The 11,487-nt window shown below is 36.1% G+C and overlaps 1 protein-coding gene across 3 annotated transcripts; it reads left to right on the plus strand.

Moving 5' to 3' along the window:
• The first annotated feature begins 611 nt into the window (after positions 1 to 611).
• LOC122400193 (glycerol-3-phosphate dehydrogenase, mitochondrial) lies at positions 612 to 10,356 on the plus strand. 3 transcript variants are annotated; one of them, XM_043401524.1, is made up of 13 exons: positions 612 to 804; positions 3,282 to 3,411; positions 5,825 to 5,981; positions 6,073 to 6,295; positions 6,374 to 6,537; positions 6,628 to 6,740; positions 6,830 to 7,023; positions 7,094 to 7,482; positions 7,555 to 7,805; positions 7,871 to 8,218; positions 8,307 to 8,405; positions 8,455 to 8,556; positions 9,087 to 10,356. In XM_043401524.1, the coding sequence occupies exons 2-13, from the start codon at positions 3,325 to 3,327 to the stop codon at positions 9,219 to 9,221; spliced, it is 2,262 nt and encodes a 753-aa protein (XP_043257459.1). In that variant the 5' UTR covers positions 612 to 804; positions 3,282 to 3,324; the 3' UTR covers positions 9,222 to 10,356. The 3 variants fall into 3 exon arrangements, with proteins under 3 accessions (XP_043257459.1, XP_043257461.1, XP_043257460.1); XM_043401526.1 differs by lacking the exon at positions 8,455 to 8,556 and having other exon boundaries at positions 613 to 804; XM_043401525.1 differs by lacking the exon at positions 8,307 to 8,405 and having other exon boundaries at positions 614 to 804; positions 9,087 to 10,352.
• Positions 10,357 to 11,487: the final 1,131 nt, after the last annotated feature.

Consider the following 11,487-nt stretch of genomic DNA (forward strand, 5'->3'; position numbering starts at 1 on the left):
CAACATCTTGCTTGTTTTTAAGGCTAAAAATAATATTTTATTTCTCGAAAGTCGTTGACGGAGATTATGGGAATTTCTGTAGCGTAACTTACGTTTATAATGTAAGCACACTGCTCAATTCTGCTATTTAAAAATTGGGACTTAAACAAAAATTAGAATTAATGCCGAAAAAACTTGTTTATCATTAGATCCTTCAATACTTTTAATGCTGCGCAAACAAAATTAGTTTGAATTTATATTAAAGCAATATATACTTTTGCCTTTTGCGTTCGAGATTAATCAAAAAAATCTTGAAAAGATAGCAACACAAATTAGCTTAATTTTTTATTTATAACTTGATTGAAGAATCATATTTCAAATATTTCTTTTACAGTTAAGTGCTCTATACATTTTTCTACGATTAAACAAATTTTCTTTCGCGCTTCTCCAGGGGTTATAAGATGCCCCCATTTTGGAAAATACTGGAAGTAGATAAACGAAGCACTTATCGATATGTTTGCCGGTATGTAGCAAGCTTTGGTGGTTGCGTTATTCTACAAGCGTGTAAAGTGGTGCCCTCTACCGTCTTAGATTTGAATTATTAGCTCTTGTAGCCTAATCGTTCACTACGAGCAGTACGAGCTACCAGCTATTCACTTGCGGCGCAAGTCTTGCGCGAATCAGTGAAGTGCGTGCCGGCATCCTTGTTGAATATGTGCACCATTGACTTTTAACTTCACAGATCACACTCGTCACCATCGTGCGTTGGGTGTTTTTTTTTTTCGAGAGTCCGATCATAGGTAATTGTCAACAATTTCTCTCACGGTGAGTAATATTTTCGCATTGTTATATTCAACATTTTCGATTATTCTCCTGACTAGTACTAACGTTTCACAGCAATGATAATCATCCTTGAAGCAAACACGTTCATCCTCACGGTCAGTCACTTAGCACCTCACTTGCTAACGCGCGCGCGAGCAAAGGTGTCTCTCATTTCCCTACGAACATTTTTATAACCTAACTTTGGAGTACTATCCCTTAATATGCGAGGGTGACGCGATCAAGAAAGGTTAGTTCATCGAAGAATAACGATTATTTACAATCATCTTGTTCGTTAGTGTTTGAAAAAAAATTATTAAACGTTCTCGTCATTTTTCTTTCCCCTCACGAACACGATATATATATGTAGCTCATAATGAGAACGCGTCCAATACAAGTGACATTTGAAGGCATTTGGCACGGGATTCGCGGGTGCTATTTTAAAACATAGCCTTGCGACATCATTTTCGATTTTGTATTATCGCAATATGCACGTATTCCAAGGCGTGCCGTTTGTAAAACATCGTGAAAAGGTTTATGACACCATTTGTACGGACAATGGTAAACCTACCCTTGCGATTTATTTGATGTTTCGTATTCGAATTTCGTAGTTCATCTTTTTTTAATGACTTTTTTGTGTTACCACGATGCGTCGATAATTGAAAAATATTCGTGAAAGTAATGAAAAATACTGGAATTGGCTGGTTATACGAGTGCCAACTTACGTAATCCCACGTGCTTCGGGGGTCTGTCAAGGTCTCAGCTAGCATAATATGAATTATTTTTCGACATTTCAACGATAGTGGCGTCAAATGTAGGAATTCTAGGGATTTAATGCGCTATTGGTATTTAAAAATATTTGATCACTGCTATTCTTTAAACACCCATTCTTTTTATTCTTTTCTTTCTATCGATATATTTAGATTATCACAATCATTTAAAATAACGTAAGGAAATTAATATCGTCACTCATCGGGGGAAAAAACTATACGTTGGAAACACGTGGCTCTTGTAATTCTTAGTAATTCACGATTGCGCTTAGATTTATCAACAATATCAAAGTGAAATTCCAAACGATTACGTTCAAAGCTACACATTTCATTCGTAAAAATTTTTGCCAGAAAATAGATTTGCGATGAAAAAATTTAATTAAATGATACCTTAGTTCAGTAGTAGGTGGCCATCTTAGATGGTCCACCTGTAACACGAACGCGTGTGCGTGACCTTGTAGTAAGCAATAGTATGCGTGAACAATGGAGTTGGGTGTAGCTCGCTTCGTTATCGGTTCCTTTTCCGTTTCCGGGTGTAAAGAAATTTCAAAATTCTTTCATACGCTCTGTTTATACATTTTTCGAGATAAATGTATATCTCGTGCGCATACCGGGAATTGAAACGCAGAGGTGTGATATGTTGCTGAAGAACGTTATTTATAATCTGGTATAATCCAGTAAGTAAGTGTGTTGTAATCTTTCGTAACTAACAGTCTGAGCAATGGTATTTCAGCAAGGCGAGCATTGATTTCATTAACTTTACGTGTATCGCGTTACGCCATGCTAAGCGTCTAGTTCAACGTGTTCGTTATCAATCACATATTTTCTTCGCCGATAAGTTGGCAGTGACTATTCTATGTAATATAGTTATCACCGCATTTTTATTAATCACAAGTAGGATGTTTTTACCGCAATCATAAGTGCGTTTTTTTTTCTTTTTCTTTTTTACGAAAACGGTGGGGATTTTAATCGGTAAATTATTGCATCATAGCGTAAAACGTTATATCGTAAATTGTACGCGTATGTTTTGCATGACACATCGGAATAGCACATGGATGTATACGAAATATACAGGAATCATTTGTCACATGCGGTCAGTTATACAATCCAACGTGGTTGATGTAACTGGTATCCCAACTCTGCCAATACATTTAGTTTTTAAACATAAATCGACCAGCTGAAGCCAACGAACTATTTCAATGCCTCTTCGTTCTTCCATGCTAAAACCATATTCACTCGTGATCACCGTGTCACACGTGCATGCTGCACCTGTTGATACATTGCCAAATATCATGAACAGTGATTCACTAAGTGGATCATCCGCGCGATTAATCGATTGGCAAAGATTACGTCCGATGGTTTACGGGCGATTCGAGCCACTTTGTCTAATCTCACGCGTGAAATTTTTATAATTTCACGGTTACTTATCGCGCGATCGATTATTCAATATCTTAACAACCCTTAATTGGTATCTTTTTCTGAAATTTTCTGTATATCGTTTAGATAATTATATTCTAAGCGGAAAATATTAGCTGCTCGTTTACCTTTTAATTAGGATGAAATTTTCTTAGCAATATAACTGGATGGAACGAAAATGGAAGAATCTTCCATGTACAAGTCGAGCGACCTTGGGCGGTCATCATTTTTCGCGGAAAATTTGCCAACGAGTCATACGATTATCTCATCACGTGTACACGTTTAACTTTATTCCAGATCTTTCCTGGAAGATTGTCGTCCAGGCCGTAAGTGACGTAAAATGGCAACGCTTAAGCTGCTGGTGGGAGGTGCGAGTGCCATAGGTGCCAGTGCTCTTACCTCTTATCTGTTACTTTCCGACAATACCGTAAGTACGTTACCGTTATTGGAACGACGAACCATTAATTCCTTCGAAGCAAATAAAAAAAAAGCATCCTTTTTTTCCTTCCATCTTTTTCGCAGGAATCGAAAATTTATTTTTCGAGAAGTAACAAGATTTCGAAAGACGGGTACATTTTGGACTTCCTTAATTTGGGAAAGAAAGAAGATTCGAGGATTTAAAATTTTAGTACTTTTTGGCGCGTAAGAAAAGACAATGAAATGACGTAAATGCAGAGATAGTTATAGTGTTATCTGAATAGAGAGAACTTTATTATTCGAATATTTTCTTGAATCCGGGTTTAGTCGGTTAGTCACGAAATGAAAAGCTATGTATTACTAAACGTAATCTATGCTAGCAGTCAAGGCTGCACAGTGTTTCACATTCAGCCAGCAGTCGCGTGGTTACCAAAATTTCACTGCTGGGAAGGTCTGTGCCAAGCCAGGCCAGACTATTTCGAACACGATACAATTATTCTAAAACCATAGTTTAGGCATATAGATAGGCATTTAGGCATAGATTCGATGCGCTACGAAAGACTACGCGCTTTCACTGCTTCGTTTTATTTAGAACATTTTCCAAAACTTTTTAGTTACGGAGAATATAATGAAAAACATTAAATCAAATCTTAATCGAATTTGATTTTTTTAAAAACAAAATCAAAATAAAAATATACATGTACAAATTTTAAAATTAATTCAGAATTAATGCTATATTCTACGCGAGAAAAGTTATATGTAGGAGAAATTAATTACTTTATGGTTACTTTTATAACTGATTACACAAAGCAATCATGATAAACATAATCTAACAGTAGCAGACATCACCGCGAGATTAATCGAAAGTCACAGACTACATTTATAATCTACAATCGTAAATCAGTTATTTGTAAGAATTCAATGAAAGATTACTTTAATTTCTATTAGAACCAGTAATATAGTTTAGACCTAGACACTTTTAAAACACTGTTATTTGAAATACTACATTAGATATCATATTACTAGTAAAATATTGCTTGTAATAGTATTTAAAAAATATATTATTTTTTTTATGGTTATTTAATTTTGGGAATGTTGTGTTTTTCTATAAAAAAAATTTCTCAAAATTTGTCTTGATTACGTATCTAATTTATAGATGGAAAAGTAAAAGGCATGTTGCCCTAAATTTAATTTTGTCATTTTTTATTTGTGTCTTGTTTTGCCATGTAGGATCATCCTTTAAAGTTTCTGGCATCCGTTACTGAATATTCGGTATAACAAATATAATACATATAATTTATATATTAATATTTTTATATTATTTATATTGAGTTTATTTTTGTCAGATAAAATATCTGAGAGTTGTACTAAAAGTAAATTATACTTCTGTATCCATTTCATATTTCATAATTCGTTACTTCTGATTTCATAATTAATTCATTCGCCCATTCACTTATTTAATAAATATATATTTTCTTAAAACAATGTTGAGTAGTATCATTATTAACTTATTAGATTAGAAATTTAAATATTTCGTGATTAATGATTAATGTAGTTAATCATATCTATTATATTTGTTTTAATTATTTATGTTATTCATTAATTATGATTACTGAATTAATAAATAATCATTAATCAGATCGCATTTTACTTAACGCCGACCAAAATAACATAAATTACAATTTTTAAAAGAATAAAATAAATTACATTACATTTGTAGCTCTTCGAAAATATAATTACGACGTACAAAGTTTATGTACAGGTCGTAACACGATTAACTATTAATTGATTAATAAAACATAATGTTAACAATTACGATTTAGTGTGAAACACTTGTTCGTGTTGCACAAAACTCAGTTTGCGGTATCGTTGATCTAGGTAATCTATCATTGAGACGTAAACATGTACTGTAACAAAAAACTGTTTGACTATTATGTAATTTTTAAATTACGCAATAACAGAAGTGATACAACTTGTTGGAGTCACGTGAATGCCAAGAAGAGATAATTGAGTTTCGGAAATTAGTTTTGTGGATGGCAGGCATCACGAGATCAATTTATTTAGTTATTAGATGATTGTAGTTGATTATTCAACACTGGCGCTAGGCATACGAAATCTTCTGCTGTGATAATCGGATGCATATTAACACGAGCGTGCACGATGGCAACTAACGAATCGTTTTCAATCGGTGGTAATAAAGTTGCAGGGACTCCTACGCTGCGACAATCAGTTCGCTCTTTTGTACTTTAATTTCTGCGAATCATGCGATTACATTGGTCTAACACCCTTGGTGTTCTGTTAAACACGAAAAGAAGAATTCTTTTTCGTAGATGTAAAAATAGATAAACCATCTATCCTCAACTATTCTCAGTGGCGTATAAATAGCTGGTCCAACTGAAATAATGTTCGTCTGTTCGCTGTAGGTTTATGCGGACAAATCGATACTAAAGCCATTGAAGAGGCCTTTGCCTACGAGAGAAGAACAAGTCAAGACGTTAAAAAGTCAAGAACAATATGACGTTCTTATTGTTGGTGGCGGTGCAACAGGGGCTGGATGTGCGTTGGATGCCTGTACACGAGGTATTGTCTTTTATATTTATTAATTGAAAAAAAGTACGTCGATATCCTATGAAAGAATAATTAAAAATTATATGTCACTGTTAATTTGAAGGTTTGAAAACTGCCTTGATCGAGGGGGATGACTTCGCATCCGGTACATCGTCTAGAAGTACAAAGCTTATTCATGGAGGTGTCCGTTATTTACAAAAAGCCATACTGCAGGTAGACGTGGAGCAATATAAAATGGTCAAAGAAGCGCTACACGAAAGGGCATCGATGCTACACAGCGCGCCTCATTTGGCTCATCCTCTGCCTATTATGTTACCTGTTTACACGTACGTTTGTCTTTCATTATTATTCGTCATCTAAAAGTAATTGTATACATTGATCTGTATTGGATGCGCCTTTAACAGATGGTGGCAAATTCCCTATTACTGGTTCGGTATAAAGATGTATGATCTGGTGGCTGGAAGCAAAACAGTGAAATCGTCGTATTTCCTTAGCAAAGCTGATGCATTAGAATTGTTCCCTATGCTGAAAGGAGACAAACTTACGGGAGCTATTGTCTACTACGATGGTGCGTCTCGTTGTGTATATTTATCATTTGTCAACAACATTCCTCTCAGTTACGTATATCATTTGTAATTCTACTCTTCTGATGTAACAGGTCAACAGGATGATGCCAGAATGAATTTGGCTGTCGCTCTGACTGCTTCGCGGCACGGTGCAACGGTTGTGAATCATGTGTCAGTCGTTAATCTCTTAAAAGGCCTTGATAAGGTACATAGATATTGTCTTTATACTTGTATAGGTAGAGGTAAGATTCTAGAGCGAATCTCTTATCAGAATAAAATTTGTAATGCATCAAGGATGGTAACCGAGTACTCACTGGCGCGCATTTGAGAGATGAACTCACTGGAGACGAATGGGACATAAAAGCAAAAGCTATAATCAACGCGACAGGTCCCTTCACGGATTACATAAGGAAAATGGACGATCAAAGTGTCAAAGAGATCTGTTGTCCTTCCTCTGGCGTTCACATTGTTCTTCCAGGTTATTATAGGTGAGCGATTTCGGGTCAAACAATTTCGAAACGACGGATGCCTCTATTAATTGAATAAATTTTTGTTTAGTCCTGATCAGATGGGACTCCTGGATCCAGCAACGAGCGACGGTCGAGTGATCTTCTTCCTACCTTGGCAAAAGCAAACGATCGCAGGAACGACAGATCTACCCTGTGATGTAACACATAATCCCAAACCCACCGAAGACGAAATCATGTTTATTTTACGCGAAGTCAAGAACTACCTCAACCCAGACGTTGAAGTTCGTCGAGGGGACGTGCTGTCCGCCTGGAGCGGTATCAGACCTCTTGTTTCCGATCCGAATAAACCAAACACTCAATCGCTTGCTAGAAATCATATTGTGCACGTTAGCCCTACAAAACTTATCACGATAGCTGGAGGAAAATGGACAACTTTCAGGGCGATGGCTGAAGAAACAATCGACACAGCTATCAAAGGTATTTTTGTATTTTAATCTATACTCGCAATTATCTCTCGATCTATATTATTAATTTTAATTTCTTGTTAAGCTTGTAATCTGAAACCTGAAAGACCCTGCCAAACGAATGGTTTCCTTCTGGAGGGAGCTCATGGTTGGAGTCCAACGATGTACATTAGATTAGTGCAAGATTTTGGATTGGAGTGCGAAGTCGCGCAACATCTGGCCAAAAGCTACGGAGATCGAGCATTTGCTGTAGCAAAGATGGCTTCCCTGACTGGTAAACGGTGGCCAATTATAGGTCAAAAGCTCCATCCTGAATTTCCATATATAGATGCTGAGGTGAGTATTGTCAGTACGTTTTGGTAATCACTTTTCTTTCAAGTATAATTCGCGATTAATTTCAGATTCGGTACGGAGTTCGTGAATACGCGAGAACGGCAATTGATATGATCGCGCGACGATTGAGATTAGCGTTCCTGAATGTTCAAGCAGCGCAAGAGGCTCTTCCAGGCATCATAGACATCATGGCAGAGGAACTACATTGGTCCGAGGATGAAAAGAAAAAGCAACACAAACAAGCCAGCGAATTCCTTTGCAATGAAATGGGCCAGATGGTTAATCGTGCTTCTCGCGATAAGATTCCCATCAACCTTACGAAGGAAGAAATACAGCTGTACATTAAACGCTTTGGTATTATCGACAAAGACAACAAAGGATACGTATCCATTAACGACATCAGGCGAGGACTTAAGGTTCGCAAAAAGAATTATACTAACTTCATATTTAAGTTTTTCACCTTTTTCTTTCTTGGTTTCGTATTTTTTAATTATCGATGTCCAGGCACTTGGGACAAAAGTTTCAGAAGACGAGCTGCACATATTGCTCAATGAAATTGATCTCAGTTACAATGGGCAAATGGAACTACAAGATTACCTGCAGGTAAATTATAGAACATGTACTTAATCAGATTTCTTTTTACTATTCGCAGCTATTTGGTGACAAGGAAGTACCTGGTGAAGAGCTTCATGAAATACTACGCGAAATCGACACTAATATGAATGGTCAAGTTGAGTTGGACGAATACCTTCAGGTCTGTGAAAGCTCGCACGCACGGATTTGCCGTATAGTCTTGCTGCTTTCAAATTTCCTGCGTTACATAACACTCTAAGTTTTGTTGTCTTTAATATAACTTAGAATCGGTTATTAGTTTAATACAAAAAGTAAAATCGAAAGACCTGTTGGATACGAATAGCTAACACTCTAATCTTCCTTTTTCCGTATTTGTTTTGGTTGTATTATAGTTCCGTTGTAACAATTTTCTTAATATTTGTTTTATTTGCACGAACAGTATTTTTCCTTACTTCCAAACTATAGATTTACTTTCGTGAATATAGTAATAGGCAACCTATCTAATACAAAGGTTACCATTTTCCATCACGATATTAGCCTTATAACAAACATTTTAAATCTATCTGCTTTGTTATCTTTTTTGCAAAGTATTCTAGTGTCATGCTGCTCTTGTGCCAGATCGAAATTGTAATTGTTTGAAAGTTTTTGGACACAGTTTCTTCTTGCATTTCTAATTTACATCGTTCAAATGTAAACGCTTTACTTCTACAGATGATGTCAGCGATCAAATCTGGACACGTGGCGTACTCGCGTTTTGCAAGGATGGCGGAAATGGAAGAAGCGCAACATGAAAAAGAAGTATTGAAGAAACAGATAAGCGTGGAGAGATCAGGTGGTGGACTGTAAAAAAATTCACGTTCGGCAGCATCGTACAAATTTTCGTACGTTTCTAATATGATCAACACATTCAAACAGCTACGGCAAACTGTGTATCATAGAATTTTCATTTACTCTGAACATGAAATGTAGCCCACTGTAGCACAGAATTATCACGAAAAGCTGTCTTTCGTACTTTCTACAGCGATTACTACTTCATTGCATCCGTTAGATTTTAACAATGAAAATGATGAAATCATACGAATTTGAATTTTAATGTAAATATCTTGTGTACAGCGTTTAAGTTACTCAAAAATAGATGCACTGTGTCTGTATATACGCCTTTCGCAAAATACAACATGATTCGGACGTATCAACGAATAAATATACCGTTATAATATATCAGTCAATATAACTCACGTCAAATTACACATTCGTTTTCTTGTTTGTATACGGATACATATATATACATGCATATGTATAGTGTATGTATATGGAATGATACTGGCAACTCATAGGGTGCGAATGTTTTAATTATCATTATCATTAGGCTTCATCATAACTACACAAGAACACAGTGCAGTTTAATGATGGTTTCGTCTCTGTTATCGCATGAAAATTGCAATGCACAGGACAACAAATACACGTCGATTACTGTGAAGGTAATTCGCGTCGCAAGTCTAATCCTGTCTTTAGGACTCGATAAGATGGTTTTATTTATAAATTATATTAATTACTACTGTGTATTAGTACTAGTCTCTACATAGGCTACCCATTATTTAAGTAATTATTATACTTATTTAATTTATTGCCACTAATGTCACACAGTCACGACATACATGATCTATGTTAGAGATTAATTTATTTTACTGTCATTAGTCATTACCATTGACTTAATAAAAGCCATATTGTACTATTACTATTGAATGTATTTTACTCAATATCATTTTGTTATTGTTTTTAATTTAATCATTTTTATGCTTGAGCAACATGAGAGTCAACATGACTTGTTTAAAGTTGTTTAAATTTTTTCTTGAAAGGAGGTTAATATATAGCTATATAGCTAAAATATTGAGATTAATTATTGTATGATAAAATTTAATTTTAATATACAGTACATATTGCACTATCTGACCAAACACTTTCTTTGCAGAGATTACTATACAATATTCACTATACTCCAATTTTTGATGTTATTTTTAGTATGTCCTCGAAAAGAGATTTCACTGTGGAAGGGGCAAATAAAGAAATGATATGTATACATTTTGACTTTTATTTAACAAATGTAGCCGAAAACGCCCTAGCCGTTTTTTTTAGAAATGTGTTTCTAATATTTCAACACATAAATAAAACAATAAACGGAAGATTAATTTTTTTGCCGTGCAAAGGGTTCCCCTCTCCAATGCATCAAAACATGATACGTATACTGACATAACCTCAAAGATAAAGTGAAATGTTTTTAACGTGGATTAACTTTCATGTATATTTCTATCAAATTCGAATGAGGAACACCCTTTTCTATAAAAGTAGAAGTACACATGTATAATTATTATTATTAGTATGGCTTCATTAATGCGTGATTCGGCATATTCATTTACCAACAAGTGCATATATTTGCCAGTATAGTAAATATAAAGTTTTTCAGTGTGTCTTTAGAAAAGTTTGAAATAAGAGCGTACATTTAACATAATGCACGCCATTATTATAAGATTTCAGTGTTGGAAATCTAATATTTGCAAAAACGCCGTTTAGTACATACCCAACAAAATCGCGTGAAGCTATTATGAAAAGAAGGGCGGCGGCATAGCGAGGGAGTCCAGCTCCTCCCTTCTTCAGATTCAGCCGTCATCTGGCAGTCATCAGTTAATGTTGCTCCTAGTAACTGGAGCAAGAAAGAACATATACCCAATAACGACGGCGTGTCGCAACCCCGCTCGAGCGTGGCCCTGACCGGGGGCTACCACTAGCTAAAAAGAGGGGAAGGAAGGCCAGAGAAAGTAGGAGGTGTGCATCGTTTATCCCTCTTCGTCGGGGTGGGCGTCCGACGGTTCCTGCGTACGCCCCTGTCTAACGAACCTTTGCTCGCTGCCAGCAATTGTGAGGCGAGTACGACCAATCAGGGCTCTCGTCCGATCGTCTCGCGGACGGCGACGTTGCCACCTCGTGTACCGCCCCACGGCGAAAGTAGTCCTCTCATAGCGGTATTCGTAGCCCTGTTTTCGCGAGGGACGGCCGACTAACACGTTGTCGTGTACGGATATACGTGCACGTGTTGAAATCACATTGGAAATTGGAT

The sequence above is a fragment of the Colletes gigas genome, unplaced genomic scaffold, assembly GCF_013123115.1.
Source record: "Colletes gigas isolate AHSC1104 unplaced genomic scaffold, ASM1312311v1 Colletes_gigas_Sc00016, whole genome shotgun sequence".
Taxonomy (NCBI): Eukaryota; Metazoa; Arthropoda; class Insecta; order Hymenoptera; family Colletidae; genus Colletes; species Colletes gigas.